We start from the raw sequence: 20,565 nt of genomic DNA on the forward strand, positions 1-20,565 counted from the left end.
GAATTGGGGGCGGAGACACAAGGGACGTGAAGGGGGTGATGGAGAGTGGGGGAGACCAAGTGCTGCGGGTTATGGGGGGAGCCAGAAGGTGGGGGAGACCAAGTGCTGCGGGTTATGGGGGGAGCCAGAAGGTGGGGGAGACCAAGTGTGACGGGTTATGGGGGGAGCCAGAAGGTGGGGGACACCAAGTGTGACGGGTTATGGGGGGAGGCAGAAGGTGGGGGACACCAAGTGTGACGGGTTATGGGGGGAGGCAGAAGGTGGGGGACACCAAGTGTGACGGGTTATGGGGGGAGCCAGAAGGTGGGGGAGACCAAGTGTGACGGGTTATGGGGGGAGGCAGAAGGTGGGGGACACCATGTGCTGCAGGTTATGGGGGGAGCCAGAAGGTGGGGGACACCATGTGCTGCGGGTTATGGGGGGAGGCAGAAGGCGGGGGACACCAAGTGTGACGGGTTATGGGGGGAGGCAGAAGGTGGGGGAGACCAAGTGTCATAAAAGTGGGGGGGACCCCAAAAGTGGGAGGAACCCAGAATGTGGGGGGACCCCAAAAGTGGGGGGACCCCAAGTGTTACAGGTTTGGGGGGGAGCCAGAAGTTGGGGGAGACCAAGTGTCACAAAAATGGGGGGGGACCAAGTGTCATAAAAGTGGGGGGGAACCCCAAAAGTGGGAGGAACCCAAAATGTGGGGGGACCCCAAAATGTGGGAGGACCCCAAGTGCTACGGGTTATGGGGGGAGGCAGAAGGTGGGGGAGCCCAAGTGTCACAAAAATGGGGGGGAGCCAATAGTGGGGGGGTTGGGGGGGACCCCAAAAATGGGGGGTGATGGGGGGGGGAATTGGGGGCGGAGACACAAGGGACATGAAGGGGGTGATGGAGAGTGGGGGGAACCAAGTGCAACGGGTTATGGGGGGAGCCAGAAGGTGGGGGAGACCAAGTGTCATAAAAGTGGGGGGGACCCCAAAAGTGGGAGGAACCCAAAATGGGGGGGACCCCAAAATGTGGGGGGACCCCAAGTGTTACAGGTTTGGGGGGGAGCCAGAAGGTGGGGGAGACCAAGTGTCACAGAAGTGGGGGGGACCCGAAAAATGGGGGGACCCCAAGACCTGGGGGTGGGGAGGACAATTAGGGGGACCCCAAGTGCTACAGGTTTGGGGGGGACCCCAAAGGTTGGGGGAAACCAAGTGCTACGGGTTATGGGGGGAGGCAGAAGGTGGGGGAGACCAAGTGTCATAAAAGTGGGGGGGACCCCAAAAGTGGGAGGAACCCAGAATGTGGGGGGACCCCAAAATGTGGGGGGACCCCAAGTGTTACAGGTTTGGGGGGGAGCCAGAAGTTGGGGGAGACCAAGTGTCACAGAAGTGGGGGGGACCCCAAGACCTGGGGGTGGGGAGGACAATTAGGGGGACCCCAAGTGCTACGGGTTATGGGGGGACCCCAAAAGTGGGGGGAGACCAAGTGTCATAAAAGTGGGGGGGACCCCAAAAGTGGGAGGAACCCAAAATGTGGGGGGACCCCAAGTGTTACAGGTTTGGGGGGGAGCCAGAAGTTGGGGGAGACCAAGTGTCACAAAAATGGGGGGGGACCAAGTGTCATAAAAGTGGGGGGGAACCCCAAAAGTGGGAGGAACCCAAAATGTGGGGGGACCCCAAAATGTGGGGGGACCCCAAGTGCTACGGGTTATGGGGGGAGGCAGAGGGTGGGGGAGACCAAGTGTCATAAAAGTGGGGGGGACCCGAAAAATGGGGGGGACCCCAAGACCTGGGGGTGGGGAGGACAATTAGGGGGGAACCCAAGTGCTACAGGTTTGGGGGGGACCCCAAAGGTTGGGGGAACCAAGTGCTATGGGTTATGGGGGGAGGCAGAAGGTGGGGGAGACCAAGTGTCATAAAAGTGGGGGGGACCCCAAAAGTGGGGGGACCCCAAAATGGGGGGGACCCCAAAATGTGGGGGGACCCCAAGTGTTACAGGGTTGGGGGGGAGCCAGAAGTTGGGGGAGACCAAGTGTCACAGAAGTGGGGGGGACCCGAAAAATGGGGGGACCCCAAGACCTGGGGGTGGGGAGGACAATTAGGGGGGAACCAAGTGCTACAGGTTATGGGGGGAGGCAAAAGGTGGGGGGGCCCAAGTGTCATAAAAGTTGGGGGGACCCCAAAAGTGGGAGGAACCCAAAATGTGGGGGGACCCCAAGTGTTACAGGTTTGGGGGGGAGCCAGAAGTTGGGGGAGACCAAGTGTCACAAAAATGGGGGGGACCAAGTGTCATAAAAGTGGGGGGGAACCCCAAAATGTGGGAGGACCCCAAGTGCTACGGGTTATGGGGGGAGGCAGAAGGTGGGGGAGCCCAAGTGTCACAAAAATGGGGGGGAGCCAATAGTGGGGGGGTTGGGGGGGACCCCAAAAATGGGGGGTGATGGGGGGGGGAATTGGGGGCGGAGACACAAGGGACATGAAGGGGGTGATGGAGAGTGGGGGGAACCAAGTGCAACGGGTTATGGGGGGAGGCAGAAGGTGGGGGAGACCAAGTGCTGCGGGTTATGGGGGGAGGCAGAAGGTGGGGGACACCAAGTGCTCCGGGTTATGGGGGGAGGCAGAAGGTGGGGGACACCAAGTGCTGCGGGTTATGGGGGGAGGCAGAAGGTGGGGGAGACCAAGTGTGACGGGTTATGGGGGGAGGCAGAAGGTGGGGGAGACCAAGTGCTGCGGGTTATGGGGGGAGGCAGAAGGTGGGGGAGACCAAGTGCTGCGGGTTATGGGGGGAGGCAGAAGGTGGGGGAGACCAAGTGCTGCGGGTTATGGGGGGAGGCAGAAGGTGGGGGAGACCAAGTGCTGCGGGTTATGGGGGGAGGCAGAAGGTGGGGGACACCAAGTGCTCCGGGTTATGGGGGGAGGCAGAAGGTGGGGGACACCAAGTGCTGCGGGTTATGGGGGGAGGCAGAAGGTGGGGGACACCAAGTGCTGCGGGTTATGGGGGGAGCCAGAAGGTGGGGGACACCAAGTGCTGCGGGTTATGGGGGGAGGCAGAAGGTGGGGGACACCAAGTGCTGGGGGTTATGGGGGGAGCCAGAAGGTGGGGGACACCAAGTGTGACGGGTTATGGGGGGAGGCAGAAGGTGGGGGACACCAAGTGCTGCGGGTTATGGGGGGAGCCAGAAGGTGGGGGACACCAAGTGCTGCGGGTTATGGGGGGAGGCAGAAGGTGGGGGAGACCAAGTGTGACGGGTTATGGGGGGAGGCAGAAGGTGGGGGACACCAAGTGCTGGGGGTTATGGGGGGAGCCAGAAGGTGGGGGACACCAAGTGTGACGGGTTATGGGGGGAGGCAGAAGGTGGGGGACACCAAGTGCTGCGGGTTATGGGGGGAGCCAGAAGGTGGGGGACACCAAGTGTGACGGGTTATGGGGGGAGGCAGAAGGTGGGGGACACCAAGTGCTGGGGGTTATGGGGGGAGCCAGAAGGTGGGGGACACCAAGTGTGACGGGTTATGGGGGGAGGCAGAAGGTGGGGGACACCAAGTGCTGCGGGTTATGGGGGGAGCCAGAAGGTGGGGGACACCAAGTGCTGCGGTTATGGGGGGAGGCAGAAGGTGGGGGAGACCAAGTGCTGCGGGTTATGGGGGGAGCCAGAAGGTGGGGGAGACCAAGTGCTGGGGGTTATGGGGGGAGCCAGAAGGTGGGGGACACCAAGTGTGACGGGTTATGGGGGGAGGCAGAAGGTGGGGGACACCAAGTGCTGGGGGTTATGGGGGGAGCCAGAAGGTGGGGGAGACCAAGTGTGACGGGTTATGGGGGGAGGCAGAAGGTGGGGGAGACCAAGTGTGATGGGTTATGGGGGGAGCCAGAAGGTGGGGGAGACCAAGTGGCACAGAAGTGGGGGGGAGCCAATAGGTGGGGGGACCCCAAAACCTGGGATATGAGACATAAATCATGGGGGACCCCAAGTGCTGCGGGTTATGGGGGGAGCCAGAAGGTGGGGGACACCAAGTGTGACGGGTTATGGGGGGAGGCAGAAGGTGGGGGAGACCAAGTGTCATAAAAGTGGGGGGACCCCAAAAGTGGGAGGAACCCAAAATGTGGGGGGACCCCAAAATGTGGGGGGACCCCAAGTGTTACAGGTTTGGGGGGGAGCCAGAAGGTGGGGGAGACCAAGTGTCATAAAAGTGGGGGGGACCCAAAAAATGGGGGGACCCCAAGACCTGGGGGTGGGGAGGACAATTAGGGGGACCCCAAGTGCTACAGGTTTGGGGGGGACCCCAAAAGTTGGGGGAACCAAGTGCTATGGGTTATGGGGGGAGGCAGAAGGTGGGGGAGACCAAGTGTCATAAAAGTGGGGGGGACCCCAAAAGTGGGGGGAACCCAAAATGTGGGGGGAACCCAAAATGTGGGGGGACCCCAAGTGTTACAGGTTTGGGGGGGAGCCAGAAGGTGGGGGAGACCAAGTGGCACAAAAGTGGGGGGGGACCCCAAAAGTGGGGGGACCCTAAAATGTGGGGGGGACCCTAAAATGTGGGCGGGACCCCAAGTGTCACAAAACTGGGGGGGACCCAAAAAATGGGGGGACCCCAAGACCTGGGGGTGGGGAGGACAATTAGGGGGACCCCAAGTGCTACAGGTTTTGGGGGGAGGCAGAAGATGGGGGAGCCCAAGTGTCACAAAAGTGGGGGGGACCCCAAAAGTTGGGGGTTGAGAGGACAATTGGGGGGGACCCCAAGTGCCACAAAATTGGGGGGGACCCCAATATTTGGGGCCTGGATGGGACAGTTGTGGGGGACCCCAAGTGCTATAGATCTGGGGGACCCCAAAATGTGGGGGGAACCCCAAAACGTGGGGGTGGGGAGGACAATTAGGGGGGACCCCAAGTGCTACAGGTTTGGGGGGGACCCCAAAAGTGGGGGGACCCCAAAATTGGGGGGGACCCCAAAACATGAGGGGGACCCCAAAACATGAGGGGGACTCCAAAATGTGAAGGGGACCCCAAAACCGAGGGGGGGGCACTTACCCCGTGTCCTGTCCAGGGCAGCAAGAGGAGAGAAGTCAGAGGGTTACTGACCCCCCAAAATGTCCCCACGACCCCCAACGTGTCCCCAACCAGCACATGGGGGAAGGAACCGGACGGACGGACGGACGGACGGACAAGACCAAGACGACCAGGATGGACAAGACCAGGATGGACGGACAGACAAGACCAGGATGGACAAGACCAGGACGGACAGACAAGACCAGGATGGACAAGACCAGGATGGACGGACGGACAAGACCAGGATGGAGAAGATCAGGATGGACGGACGGACAAGACCAGGATGGACGGACAGACAAGACCAGGATGGACAAGACCAGGACGGACGGACAGACAAGACCAGGATGGACAAGACCAGGATGGACGGACAGACAAGACCAGGATGGAGAAGATCAGGATGGACAGATGGACAAGACCAAGACGGAGAAGACCATGATGAATAGATGGAAGACGACCAGGATGGACAAGACCAGATGGACAGACAGACAAGACCAGGATGGACAAGACCAGGATGGAGAAGATCAGGATGGATGGATGGACAAGACCAAGATGGACAGACAAGACCAAGAAGGACGGACAAGAGCAAGACCAGATGGACAGATGGAAGAAGATGAGGATGGACAGATGGATGGACGGATGGAGAAGCCCAAGATGGACAGATAGAACAGAAGCAAAATGAAGAGGATGAGGATGGAAGGATGGATGGAGAAGACCAGGATGGACGGACGGATGGAGAAGACCAAGTTGGACAAGACCAGGATGGATGGATGGAGATGACCAGGATGGACAAGACCAGGATGGACAGATGGAAGATCAGGATGGACAAGACCAGGATGGACATATAGAGCAGAACCAGATGGAAGAAGATGAGGATGGATGGAGAAGACCAGGATGGATGGATGGAAGAAGATGAGACCAAGATGGACGAGACCAAGATGGACGAGACCAAGATGGACGAGACCAAGATGGATGGATGGATGAGACCAAGATGGACGAGACCAAGATGGATGGATGGATGAGACCAAGATGGACGAGACCAAGATGGACGAGACCAAGATGGACGAGACCAAGATGGATGGAGATGACCAAGATGGAGAAGATCAAGATGGACGGATGGAAATGACCAGGATGGATGGAGAAGACCAAGACGGACGAGACCAAGACGGACGAGACCAAGATGGATGGATGAATGAGACCAAGACGGACGAGACCAAGACGGACGGATGGAGATGACCAAGATGGACAGAGATGACCAAGATGGACAGAGATGACCAAGACGGACGGAGGGAGGTGACCAAGATGGATGGATGGAGGTGACCAAGATGGATGGACGGAGATGACTAAGATGGATGGATAGACAAGACCAAGATGCATGGAGATGACCAAGATGGATGGAGACGACCAAGATGGATGGATGGAGATAACCAAGATAGACGAGACCAAGATGGATGGACATGACCAAGACGGACCAGACCAAGAGGGATAGACAGAGATGACCAAGACGGACCAGACCAAGATGGATGGAGATGACCAAGACGGACCAGACCAAGACGGATGGACGGAGATGACCAAGACGGATGGAGATGACCGAGATGAATGGATGGAGGTGACCAGGATGGACGGACGGAAATGACCAAGATGCATGGAGATAACCAAGATGGACGGAGACGACCAAGATGGACGGATGGAGATAACCAAAATGGACGAGACCAAGACGGACAGACGGAGGAGACCAAGATGGATGGAGATGACCAAGACAGACCAGACCAGGACGGACAGACGGACGAGACCAAGATGGACAGAGATGACCAAGATGAAGAAGACCAAGATGGATGGATGGAGACGACCAAGACGGACCAGACCAAGACGGATGGACGGAGATGACCAAGACGGACCAGACCAAGATGGATGGATGGAGATGACCAGGATGGATGGAGAAGACCAAGATGGATGCATGGAAATGACCAGGGTGGATGGAGAAGACCAAGACGGACGAGACCAAGACGGACGAGACCAAGATGGATGGATGGATGAGACCAAGATGGACGAGACCAAGACGGACGAGACCAAGACGGACGAGACCAAGACGGATGGATGGAGAAGACCAAGACAGACGAGACCAAGACGGACGAGACCAAGATGGATGGATGGACGAGACCAAGATGGACGAGACCAAGACGGACGAGACCAAGATGGATGGATGGAGAAGACCAAGACGGACGAGACCAAGACGGACGAGACCAAGACGGACGAGACCAAGACGGACGGATGGACGAGACCAAGATGGACGAGACCAAGACGGACGAGACCAAGACGGACGAGACCAAGACGGACGAGACCAAGACGGACGGATGGACGAGACCAAGGTGGACGGATGGACGAGACCAAGATGGACGGATGAGACCACGATGGACGGATGGACGAGACCAAGATGGACGAGACCAAGATGGATGGACGATGATGACCAAGATGGATGAGACCAAGATGGATGGAGATGACCAAGACGGACGAGACCAAGATGGACGGATGGACGGTGGTGACCAAGATGGACGAGACCAAGACGGATGGATGGAGATGACCAAGATGGACAAGACCAAGATGGATGGACGGAGATGACCAAGACGGATGGAGATGACCAAGACGGACGAGACCAAGACGGACAGATGGATGAGACCAAGACGGACAGACGGACCAGACCAAGACGGACAGATGGGACTCACCAGGAGGGGCAGGCGGCCGCCGGCGCCGCGGTACAGGTGCAGGTAGCCCAGGTAGAGCGCCAGGGCGGCCATGCTGCCCAGGAAGGCCAGCGCGGCCACGGCCACGAAGAACTGCGCCGCCGCCGAGAAGTCGCCCACCAGGTGCAGGTCCCGCGGCCACGTGTGGTTGCACAGCCCGGGCAGCGGCGGCGAGAAGGTGGCCTGGTTCAACCTGGGACACGACGGGGGCGGGTGGGCCTTCCGGAGCCTTCTAGAACCTTCTAGAACCTCCCTGGGCCTTCTAGAACCTTCTAGAACCTCCCTGGGCCTTCTAGAACCCTCTTGGGCCTCCTAGAACCCTCTTGGGCCTCCTAGAACCCTCTTGGGCCTCCCAGAACCTTCTACAACCCTCGTGGGCCTCCTAGAACCCTCCTGGGCCTCCTAGAACCTTCTACAACCCTCTTGGGCCTCCTAGAACCCTCCTGGGCCTTCTAGAACCTTCCTGGGCCTTCTAGAACCCTCTTGGGCCTCCTAGAACCCTCTTGGGCCTTCTTGGGCCTCCCAGAACCCTCTTGGGCCTCCCAGAACATTCTTGGGCCTCCCAGAACTTCCCAGAATCCTCTTGGGCCTTCTAGAACCCTCCTGGGCCTCCTAGAACCCTCCTGGGCCTTCTTGGGCCTCCCAGAACCCTCTTGGGCCTCCCAGAACCCTCTTGGGCCTCCTAGAACCTTCCTGGGCCTCCTAGAACCCTCGTGGGCCTCCTAGAACTTCCCAGAACCCTCTTGGGCCTCCCAGAACCCTCTTGGCCCTTCTTGGGCCTCCCAGAACCCTCTTGGGCCTCCTAGAGCCTTCCTGGGCCTCCTAGAACTTCCTAGAACCCTCTTGGGCCTTCTAGAACCCTCTTGGGCCTCCCAGAACCCCCTTGGGCCTCCCAGAACCTCCCACCCCTTCCCAGACCCCATTTGTCCATCTCCCATATCCTACAGGATCTGGTTGGACCTTCTACAATGTTCTTGGACCTTCTTGAACCTTCCACCATCTCCACGATCTCCAGGAGCTGGTTGGACCTTCTTGGATCTTCTAGAACCTTCTTGGATCTCCCAACCCTTCCCAGAAGCCTTGTCCATCTCCCATGTCCTACAGGACCTGGTTGGACCTTCCACCATCCCCCATGATCTCCAGGAGCTCGTTGGACCTTCTAGAACCTTCTGGAGCCTTCTGGGGCCTCCTAGAACCTTCTAGAACCTTCTTGGGTCTTCTAGAACCCTCTTGAGCCTTCTAGAACCTTCCACCATCTCTCAACCCTTCCCAGACCCCTCCTTGTCCATCCCCCATGAGCTCCAGGAGCTGGTTGGACCTTCTAGAACCTTCCTGGACCTTCTAGAACCTTCTTGGACCTTCCACCATCTCCCAACCCTTCCCAGACTCCCCTTGTCCATCTCCCACAATCTCCAGGAGCTCGTTGGACCTTCTAGAACCTTCTTGGACCTTCCACCATCTCCCATGATGTCCAAGAGCTGCTTGGACCTTCTAGAACCTTCCTGAACCTTCTAGAACCCTATTGGACCTTCTAGAACCTTCTTGGACCTTCCACCATCTCCCATGATGTCTGAGACCTGGTTGGACCTTCTAGAACCGTCCTAAACCTTCTAGAACCTTCTAGAACCTTCTTGGACCTTCCACCATCTCCCATGATCTCCAAGAGCTAGTTGGGCCTTCTAGAACCTTCCTGAACCTTCTAGAACCCTATTGGACCTTCTAGAACCTTCTTGGACCTTCCACCATCTCCCATGATGTCCGAGACCTGGTTGGGCCTTCTAGAACCTTCCTAAACCTTCTAGAACCTTCTTGGACCTTCTAGAACCTTCTTGGACCTTCCACCATCTCCCATGATGTCCAAGAGCTGCTTGGACCTTCTAGAACCTTCCTGAATCTTCTAGAACCCTACTGGACCTTCTAGAACCTTCTTGGACCTTCCACCATCTCCCATGATCTCCAAGAGCTAGTTGGGCCTTCTAGAACCTTCCTGAACCTTCTAGAGCCCTATTGGACCTTCTAGAACCTTCTTGGACCTTCCACCATCTCCCATGATGTCCGAGACCTGGTTGGACCTTCTAGAACCGTCCTAAACCTTCTAGAACCTTCTTGGACCTTCTAGAACCTTCTTGGACCTTCCACCATCTCCCATGATCTCCAAGAGCTAGTTGGGCCTTCTAGAACCTTCCTGAACCTTCTAGAACCCTATTGGACCTTCTAGAACCTTCTTGGACCTTCCACCATCTCCCATGATGTCCGAGACCTGGTTGGACCTTCCAGAACCGTCCTAAACCTTCTAGAACCTTCTTGGACCTTCTAGAACCTTCTTGGACCTTCCACCATCTCCCATGATGTCCAAGAGCTAGTTGGGCCTTCTAGAACCTTCCTGAACCTTCTAGAACCCTATTGGACCTTCTAGAACCTTCTTGGACCTTCCACCATCTCCCATGATGTCCAAGAGCTGCTTGGACCTTCTAGAACCTTCCTGAACCTTCTAGAACCCTATTGGACCTTCTAGAACCTTCTTGGACCTTCCACCATCTCCCATGATGTCCGAGACCTGGTTGGACCTTCTAGAACCGTCCTAAACCTTCTAGAACCTTCTTGGACCTTCTAGAACCTTCTTGGACCTTCCACCATCTCCCATGATGTCCAAGAGCTGCTTGGACCTTCTAGAACCTTCCTGAACCTTCTAGAACCCTATTGGACCTTCTAGAACCTTCCTGGACTTTCCACCACCTCCCAACCCAGAAGAGCCCATGAGCCAATCAAATGGCTCCTTCCCCGTGTCAATCACCCACCCGGCCCCGCCCCCCAGCCCCTCCCCGCCCAATCAGGGGCCTCACCGGAAGGGGTAGGCGAAGGCGGCGCTGACGGTGACGTCCGATTGGTTGAAGCAGCTGACGCGGAAGGAGACGGCGCCGCCGTACCCGCCCACCGTGGCGAAGGCGAAGATGGAGAAAAACTGGCGGGAAACGGCCGAAAACGGGGATTCGCACCCAAAAACGGAGCCGGGGGGGGCGGGGGATGGAACCCAGAGACCCAAAATTCCCGTTTCGAATCCAAATTCCCAATTTTCAAAATGAAATTTTCAAATTTTCAAATTCCAATTCCCAAATTCCCCAGTCCATCCCAGTCCCCCCCATTTCCCTCCCAGTCCCTCCCAGTGCTCCCCAGTTCCCTCCCAGTCCATCCCAGTGACCCCTCAGTACATTCCCATTCCCCTCCCAGTCCCCCCCAGTGCTCCCAGTCCATCCCAGTTACCCCCATTTCCCTCCCAGTTACTCCCAGTTCCCCCCAGTCCAACTCACCCACTGGAGTCCCCATGTGCTCCCAGTGCTCCCAGTTCCCTCCCAGTGCTCCCAGTCCATCCCAGTTCCCCCCATTCTCACCCCCTGCAGCCCCCGCACCAGCCCCAGCGGCTCCCCCAGTGCTCCCAGTTCTCCCAGTTACCCCCAGTCCCTCACACCCACTGGAGTCCCTGTTTGCTCCCAGTCCCTCCCAGTGCTCCCAGTTCCCTCCCAGTCCCTCCCAGTCCCTCCCATTTCCCTCCCAGTCCATCCCAGTGCTCCCAGTTCCCACCCAGTTCCCCTCATTTCCCTCCCATTTCCCTCCCAGTTCCCTCCCAGTGCTCCCCAGTCCATCCCAGTTCATCCCAGTGACCCCTCAATACGTTCCCATCTCCTCCCAGTCCCTCCCAGTCCATCCCAGTGCTCCCAGTCCCCCCCATTCTCACCCCCTGCAGCCCCCGCACCAGCCCCAGCAGCTCCCCCAGTGCTCCCAGTTCCCCCCCAGTCCATCCCAGTCCCCCCCATTTCCCTCCCATTTCCCTCCCAGTGCTCCCCAGTCCCTCCCAGTCCATCCCAGTGACCCCTCAGTACATTCCCATCTCCTTCCAGTGCCTCCCAGTCCCTCCCATTCCCCTCCCAGTGCTCCCAGTTCCCCCCATTTCCCTCCCAGTGCTCCCATTTCCCTCCCATTTCCCTCCCAGTGCTCCCAGTCCATCCCAGTCCCTCCCAGTCCACCCCAGTGACCCCTCAGTCCACTCCCATCTCCTCCCAGTGCCTCCCAGTCCATCCCAGTTACTCCCACTGACCCTCCCAGTGCTCCCATTTCCCTCCCAGTCCCTCCCAGTCCATCCCAGTGACCCCTCAGTACATTCCCATTCCCCTCCCAGTGCTCCCAGTCCCTCCCATTTCCATCCCAGTCCCTCCCAGTCCATCCCAGTGACTCCCACTGACCCTCCCAGTGACTCCCAGTGACCCTCCCAGTGCTCCCATTCCCCCCCATTCCCCCCATTCCCCCATTCTCACCCACTGCAGGCCCCGCACCAGCCCCAGCGGTTCCCTCAGCGGCTCCAGCTGCAGCCGCAGCCCCGACATCTTCCCGCCGCGCCGGAACTGACGTCACCGCGCACGGCGGCAGGGCGGGGCCGGGTCCTCTTTGCGTAGCGAGCGGCTCGTTTGCATACGCGGCCACGCCCACCGCCGGACTCATTTGCACAAAAGGCGCCCCCAGTGCTCTCAATGCCCCCCCCATATTTCCCGTGGCCACGCCCACCGCCGGACTCATTTGCATAAAAGGCGCGCCCAGTGCTTTCAATGCCCCCCCCCCCCCCCGCCCCGGTCCCCCATATTTCCCGTGGCCACGCCCACGGCGGGGCTCATTTGCATAAAAGGCGCCCCCAGTGCTCTCAATGCCCCCCCAACATTACTCCCGTGGCCACGCCCACCGCGGGGCTCATTTGCATAAAAGGCGCCCCCAGTGCTCTCAATGCCCCCCCAACATTACTCCCGTGGCCACGCCCACCGCGGGGCTCATTTGCATAAAAGGCGCCCCCAGTGCTCTCAATGCCCCCCCATATTTCCCGTGGCCACGCCCACCGCCGGGCTCATTTGCATAAACGGCGCCCCTAGTGCTTTCAATGCCCCCCCCCCGCCCCGGTCCCACGGAACTCCTATGGCCACGCCCACCGCTCTGCTCATTTGCATATCCCCGCCCCTCATTTACACGCAATGTGGCCATCTCATTTACATGGCCACGCCCCCTTCCCGCTTCTAATCCCCCCCACGGGGCTGCTGATTGGTCCGTGGTTTGCACAGCCACGCCCCCCCCACCCCGGCCACACCCTCTCTTGCAACAGACCACGCCCACAAACGCGTCTCATTTGCATAAGCGCCTCACACAGGTTTATTTGCACATGTGCTCATTTGCGTGGCCACGCCCCCAACCGCAACTCATTTGCATAGCGCGCGGGCAGCGCCGGTGACGTCACAGGGCGTAGGCACCGCCCCTCCTCTGACCACGCCCCCAAGCCCAAAGCCCCGCCCACAGCTCCCCAGGGTCCTATTGCCCCCCAAATAGCGCCAGGGACCCCAATGGCCCCAGGGACCCCCAATTAACCCAGGGATCCCCTAATTAACCCAGGGACCCCCCAATTAACCCAGGGACCCCCTAATTACTTAGGGACCCCCCAATTACCTTAGGGACCCCCCAATTAACCCAGGGACCCCCTAATTAACCCAGGGACCCCCCCAATTACCTTGGGGACCCCCCAATTAACCCAGTGACCCCCAATTACCCCAGAGCCTCCTAATTACCTTGGGGAGCCCCAATTACCCCAGGGACCCCCCAATTACCCCAGGGACCCCCCAATTACCTTAGGGACCCCTAATTAACCCAGGGACCCCCCAATTAACCCAGGGACCCCCTAATTACTTAGGGACCCCCCAATTACTTTAGGGACCCCCCAATTACTGCGGAACCTCCTAATTACTTTAGGGACCCCCCAATTACCTTGGGGACCCCCCAATTAACCCAGAGCCTCCTAATTACCTTGGGAACCCCCCAATTACCTTGGGGACCCCCAATTACCCCAGGGGACCCCCCAATTACCCCATGGACCCCCCAATTAACCCAGGGCCTCCTAATGACCTTGGGGACCCCCCAATTAGCCCAGGGACCCCCCCAATTACCTTAGGGACCCCTAATTAACCCAGGGACCCCCTAATTACTTAGGGACCCCCCAATTACTTTAGGGACCCCCCAATTACCGCGGAACCTCCTAATTACTTTAGGGACCCCCCAATTACCTTGGGGACCCCGCAATTAACCCAGGGCCTCCTAATTACCTTGGGAACCCCCCAATTACCTTGGGGACCCCCAATTACCCCAGGGGACCCCCCAATTACCCCATGGACCCCCCAATTAACCCAGGGCCTCCTAATGACCTTGGGGACCCCCCAATTAGCCCAGGGACCCCCCCAATTACCTTAGGGACCCCTAATTAACCCAGGGACCCCCTAATTACTTAGGGACCCCCCAATTACTTTAGGGACCCCCCAATTACCGCGGAACCTCCTAATTACTTTAGGGACCCCCCAATTACCTTGGGGACCCCGCAATTAACCCAGGGCCTCCTAATTACCTTGGGAACCCCCCAATTACCTTGGGGACCCCCAATTACCCCAGGGGACCCCCCAATTACCCCATGGACCCCCCAATTAACCCAGGGCCTCCTAATGACCTTGGGGACCCCCCAATTAGCCCAGGGACCCCCCCAATTACCTTAGGGACCCCTAATTAACCCAGGGACCCCCTAATTACTTAGGGACCCCCCAATTACTTTAGGGACCCCCCAATTACGGCGGAACCTCCTAATTACTTTAGGGACCCCCCAATTACTTTGGGGACCCCCCAATTAACCCAGGGCCTCCTAATGACCTTGGGGACCCCCCAATTAGCCCAGGGACCCCCCCAACTACCTTAGGGACCCCCCAATTAATCCAGAGCCTCCTAATGACCTTGGGGACCCCCCAATTAACCCAGGGACCCCCCAACTACCTTAGGGACCCCCCAATTAACCCAGAGCCTCCTAATGACCTTGGGGACCCCCCAATGACCTTGGGGCCCCCCCTAGAAGTCCCAGACGTTGAGCGCCCCCCGCCCCCCCCCCACCCCCAGGAGGCGCCGCCGCTCCGCCCGCCCCTCCCCCACCACCAGCTCCACCTCCACCCGCCGCCCCGCCCCCCGGCCCCGCCCCCAACCCCACCCGCCAGCCCCGGGGCCACCGGCCCATGGCCACCAAGCCCATGGCCACCAAGCCCATGACAATCATCTTGGTGGCCACCAACCCCATGGCCACCAGCCCCATGGTCACCAGCCCCATGGCCACCAAGCCCATGACCATCATCCTGGTGGCCACCAACCCCATGGCCACCGGCCCCATGGCTACCAACCCGATGGCAATGAGCCCCATGGCCACCAACCCCATGGCCACCAAGCCCATGACCATCATCCTGGTGGCCACCAGCCCCATGGCAACAAGTCCCATGGCCACCAGCCCCATGGCCACCAGACTCTTGACCATGATTCTGGTGGCCACCATCCCCATGGCCACCGGGCCATTGGCCACCAACCCCATGGCAACAAGTCCCATGGCTACCAACCCCGTGACCATCATCCTGGTGGCCACCAACCCCATGGCCACCAGCCCCATGGCAACAAGTCCCATGGCCACCAGCCCCATGGCCACCAGACTCTTGACCATGATTCTGGTGGCCACCAACCCCATGGCCACCGGGCCATTGGCCACCAGCCCCATGGCAACAAGTCCCATGGCTACCAACCCCGTGACCATCATCCTGGTGGCCACCAACCCCATGGCCACTGGGCCATTGGCCACCAGCCCCATGGCAACAAGTCCCATGGCCACCAAGCCCATGATCATCATCCTGGTGGCCACCAACCCCATGGCCACCAGCCCCATGGCAACAAGTCCCATGGCCACCAAGCCCATGACCATCATCCTGGTGGCCACCAACCCCATGGTCACCAACCCCATGGCCACCAGACTCATGACAATGAGCCCCACGGCCACCAAGCCCATGACCATCATCCTGGTGGCCACCAACCCCATGGCAACAAGTCCCATGGCCACCAACTCCATGACCATCATCCTGGTGGCCACCAAGTTGTTGACCATCAACCTTGTGGCCATTGGACCCTTGGCCACCAACCCCACGGGCACCGAGCCCTTGACCCCCATCTTGGTGGCCACCAACCCCATGGTCACCAGACCATTGGCCACCAGCCCTATGGCAACAAGTCCCATGGCCACCAGCCCCCATGACAACAAGTCCCATGGCCACCAAGCCCATGACCATCATCCTGGTGGCCACCAGCCGCATGGCCATCAGCCCTATGGCAACAAGTCCCATGGCTACCAACCCTATGGCCATCAACCCATGACCAACATCTTGGCGGCCACCAACCCCATAACCCCCATCCCCATGGCCACCAACCCCTTGACCACCACCTTGGTGGCCACCACTCCCATGACAACAAGTCCCATGGCCCCCATCTTGGTGGCCACCAACCCCATGACCACCATCCTGGTGGCCACCAACCCCATGGCAACAAGTCCCATGGCCACCAACTCCTTGACCACCACCTTGGTGGCCACCAACTCCATGCCCACCACCTTGGTGGCCACCAAGCCCATGACCCCCATCTTGGTGGCCACCAACCCCATAACCCCCAACCCCATGACCCCCATCTTGGTGGCCACCAACCCCTTGACCACAACCCCCTTGGCCCCCATCTTGGTAGCCACCAACCCCATGACTACCAACCCCATGACCATCAACCCCATGACTCCCATCCTGGTGGCCACCAACCCCATGGCAACAAGTCCCATGGCCACCAACCCCATAACCACCACCTTGGTGGCTACCAACCCCATAACCACCATCTTGGTGGCCACTAACTCCACAACCACAACCTCCATAACCACCACCTTGGTGGCTACCAACCCCATGACCACCATCCTGGTGGCCACCAACCCCACGACCATCATCTTGGTGGCCACCACCCCCATAACCCCCACTGCATTGACCACCAACCCCATGACCACCAACCCCACGCCCCCCATCTTGGTGGCCACCAACCCCATGACCACCAACCCCACGACAACAAGCCCCATGACCACCACCTTGGTGGCCACCAACCCCCATGACCATCATCCTGGTGGCCACCAACCCCATGACAACAACCCCCATGGCCACCAACTCCATGACTCCCATCCTGGTGGCCACCAACCCCATGACAACAACCCCCATGGCCACCAACTCCATGACCATCACCCTGGTGGCCACCAACCCCATGACAACAACCCCCATGGCCACCAACTCCATGACTCCCATCCTGGTGGCCACCAACCCCATGACAACAACCCCCACGGCCACCAACTCCATGACCATCACCCTGGTGGCCACCAACCCCATGACAACAACCCTCATGGCCACCAACTCCATGACCATCACCCTGGTGGCCACCAACCCAGTGGCCACCAACCTCTTGACCACCACCTCGGTGGCCACCACCCCATACCCAAGTAGCCCCCTCCACATCCCTCTTGCCCAGCGCCACCCTTGGCCTCCCCTTCTCCACGGCGGCCACCAACACGCACGCCTTACATAGCCCGCGGCTACTAGCGAAGCCGCAACGGCCACAAGCCCCCAGGGGCGCCGGCGGCCCCGCCCCCTCCCCGATGGCCAATCGGCGGCCCGAGTGGCCCAGGGCGGCCACCGAGCTGGGCCGGGTGGCCTCCAGGTCCTTGAGGAGCCCGCGGGGGTGGCCGCGGAAGGCGTTGGGCGCGTAGACGCACTCGGTGCTGAAGTAGCGGAGGCCCAAGTAGTGGGCGAGCAGCACGATCTCCTTCTCGTACGCGTGGCGAAGGGGCTTCAGACGGGGCACCGAGGGCAACGGGGTGGCCACCGGGGAAGGGGGGGTCCTCATGGGCTTCCTGGAGGTCTCCATGGGCTTCCTGGAGGTTCTTGAGGGGTTCTTGGTGGGTTTTATGGAGTTTCTGGTGGTCTCCATGGGCTTCTTGGTGGGTTCTGTGGGGTTCCTGGTGGTCTCCATGGGGTTTGTGTGGATCTCCATGGGGTTTGCGATGATCTCCATGGGCTTCCTGGTGGTCTCCATGGGGTTCTTGGGGGGTATTATGGGGTTCCTGGGGGGTTCTATGGAGTTTCTGGTGGTCTCCATGGGGTTCCTGGTGGTCTCCATGGGGTTCTTGTTGGGTTCTATGGAGTTTCTGGTGGTCTCCATAGGGTTCTTGGTGGTCTCCATGGGCTTCCTGGTGGTCTCCATGGGGTTCCTGGTGGTCTCCATGGGGTTCTTGTTGGGTTCTGTGGGTTCTTGGTGGTCTCCATGGGGTTCCTGGTGGTCTCCATAGACCTTGTGTGGATCTCCATGGGGTTCCTGGTGGGTTCTATGGGGTTCCTGGTGGTCTCCATGGCATTCCTGGTGGTCTCCATGGCGTTCCTGGTGGTCTCCATGGGGGTTCCTGGTGGTCTCCAGGGGGTTCTTGTTGGGTTCTATGGGGTTCCTGGGGGGTTCTATGGGGTTCCTGGTGGTCTCCATGGGGTTCTTGTTGGGTTCTATGGAGTTTCTGGTGGTCTCCATGGGGTTCCTGGTGGTCTCCATGGGGTTCTTGTTGGGTTCTGTGGGGTTTCTGGGGGGTTCTATGGGGTTCGTGGTGGTCTCCATGGGGTTTGTGGTGATCTCCATGGGCTTCCTGGTGGTCTCCATGGGGTTCTTGTTGGGTTCTATGGGGTTCCTGGTGGTCTGCATGCGGTTTGTGATGATCTCCATGGGGTTCCTGGTGGTCTCCATGGGGTTGTTGGGTTCTATGGGGTTCCTGGTGATCTCCATTGGCTTCCTGGTGGTCTCCGTGGGCTTCCTGGTGGGTTCTATGGGGTTCCTGGTGGTCTCCATGGCGTTCCTGGTGGTCTCCATGGGGTTCTTGTTGGGTTCTATGGGGTTCCTGGGGGGTTCTATGGGGTTCCTGGTGGTCTCCATGGGGTTCTTGGTGGGTTCTATGGGCTTCCTGGTGGTCTCCATGGGGTTGGTGGTGAGATCCATGGGGTTCCTGGTGGTCTCCATGGGGTTCTTGGGGGGTTCTATGGGGTTCTTGTTGGGTTCTATGGGGTTCCTGGTGGTCTCCATGGGGTTCTTGTTGGGTTCTATGGGGTTCCTGGTGGTCTCCATGGGCTTCCTGGTGGGTTCTATGGGGTTCCTGGTGGTCTCCATGAGGTTCCTTGTGGGTTCTATGGGGTTCCTGGTGGTCTCCACGAAGTTCCTGCTGGGTTCTATGGGGTTCCTGGTGGTCTCCGTGGGGTTTGTGATGATCTCCATGGGCTTCCTGGTGGTATCCATAGAGCTTGTGTGGATCTCCATGGGGTTTGTGGTGGTGTCCATGGGGCTCCTGGTGGTCTCCATAGGGTTTGTGGTGGTCCCCATGGAGCTCCTGGTGGTCCCCATGGAGCTTGTGGTGGCCTCCAGGCAGCTCCTGGTGGCCTCCGGATGGTCCTTGATGTCTCTGGTGGCCTCGGTGGCCATGTTGGTGTCCCTGGTGGCCATGTTGGCAGCCATGTTGTCGGCCATGTTGTCGGCCATGTTGGTGTCCTTGGCGGCCATGTTGTCGGCCATGTTGTCAGCCATGTTGGTGTCCTTGGTGGCCATGTTGGCGGCCATGTTGGTGCCCTTGGCAGTCATGTTGTCGGCCATGTTGGTGTCCTTGGTGGCCATATTGGTGGCCATGTTGACGGCCATGTTGGCGGCCATGTTTGTGTCCCTGGTGGCTATGTCGGCGGCCATGTTGGTGGCCATGTTGGTGGCCATGTCGGCGGCCATGTTCTCGGCCATGTTGGTGTCCCTGGTGGCCATGTTGGTGGCCATGTTGGTGTCCTTGGTGGCCATGTTGTCGGCCATGTTGGTGTCCTTAGTGGCCATGTTGTCAGCCATGTTGTCGGCCATGTTGGTGCCCTTGGCGGCCATGTTGTCGGCCATGTTGTCAGCCATGTTGGCGGCCATGTTGTCAGCCATGTTGGTGTCCTTAGTGGCCATGTTGTCAGCCATGTTGGCGGCCATGTTGTCGGCCATGTTGGTGTCCTTGGAGGCCATGTTGTCAGCCATGTTGGTGTCCTTGGAGACCATGTTGTCAGCCATGTTGGTGTCCTTAGTGGCCATGTTGTCGGCCATGTTGTCGGCCATGTTGGTGCCCTTGGCGGCCATGTTGTCGGCCATGTTGTCAGCCATGTTGGTGCGCTTGGTGGCCATGTTGTTGGCCATGTTGGTGTCCTTGGCGGCCATGTTGTCGGCCATGTTGTCGGCCACGTTGGTTTCCTTGGTGGCCATGTTGGCGGCCATGTTGTCGGCCATGTTGGTGCCCTTGGCAGCCATGTTGTCGGCCATGTTGGTGCCCTTGGCGGCCATGTTGTCGGCCATGTTGTCGGCCATGTTGGTGCCCTTGGCGGCCATGTTGTCGGCCATGTTGTCGGCCATGTTGGTGCCCTTGGCGGCCATGTTGTCGGCCATGTTGGTGCGCTTGGCGGCCATGTTGTCGGCCATGTTGGTGCCCTTGGCGGCCATGTTGGCGGCCATGTTGGTGTCCTTGGTGGCCATGTTGTCGGCCATGTTGTCAGCCATGTTGGTGTCCTTGGTGGCCATGTTGTCGGCCATGTTGTCAGCCATGTTGGTGTCCTTGGTGGCCATGTTGGCGGCCATGTTGGTGCCCTTGGCAGTCATGTTGTCGGCCATGTTGGTGTCCTTGGTGGCCATATTGGTGGCCATGTTGACGGCCATGTTGGCGGCCATGTTTGTGTCCCTGGTGGCTATGTCGGCGGCCATGTTGGTGGCCATGTTGTCGGCCATGTTGGTGCCCTTGGCGGCCATGTTGTCGGCCACGTTGGTGTCCTTAGTGGCCACGTTGTCGGCCATGTTGTCGGCCATGTTGGTGTCCTTAGTGG

The 20,565-nt window shown here is 59.3% G+C and overlaps 2 protein-coding genes across 2 annotated transcripts; both read right to left on the reverse strand.

The window, feature by feature from the left end:
• Positions 1 to 7,732: 7,732 nt before the first annotated feature.
• On the reverse strand, positions 7,733 to 12,150 carry LOC309452544 (synaptophysin-like protein 1; the record flags this gene model as incomplete). Its single annotated transcript, XM_082077165.1, has 3 exons — positions 12,064 to 12,150; positions 10,597 to 10,715; positions 7,733 to 7,946 (listed from the first exon to the last, which is right to left on the reverse strand). Coding segments are annotated over exons 1-3 (402 nt in total), but the record flags the coding sequence as incomplete, so codon positions are not given.
• A 4,615-nt stretch (positions 12,151 to 16,765) lies between these two features.
• Positions 16,766 to 20,559, reverse strand: CTU1 (cytosolic thiouridylase subunit 1; the record flags this gene model as incomplete). Its single annotated transcript, XM_082077166.1, has 1 exon — positions 16,766 to 20,559. A coding segment is annotated over exon 1 (3,783 nt), but the record flags the coding sequence as incomplete, so codon positions are not given.
• Between the last annotated feature and the right edge of the window lie 6 nt (positions 20,560 to 20,565).

The sequence above is a fragment of the Streptopelia decaocto genome (assembly GCF_964273445.1).
Source record: "Streptopelia decaocto genome assembly, contig: HAP1_SCAFFOLD_2169, whole genome shotgun sequence".
Lineage (NCBI taxonomy): Eukaryota > Metazoa > Chordata > Aves > Columbiformes > Columbidae > Streptopelia > Streptopelia decaocto.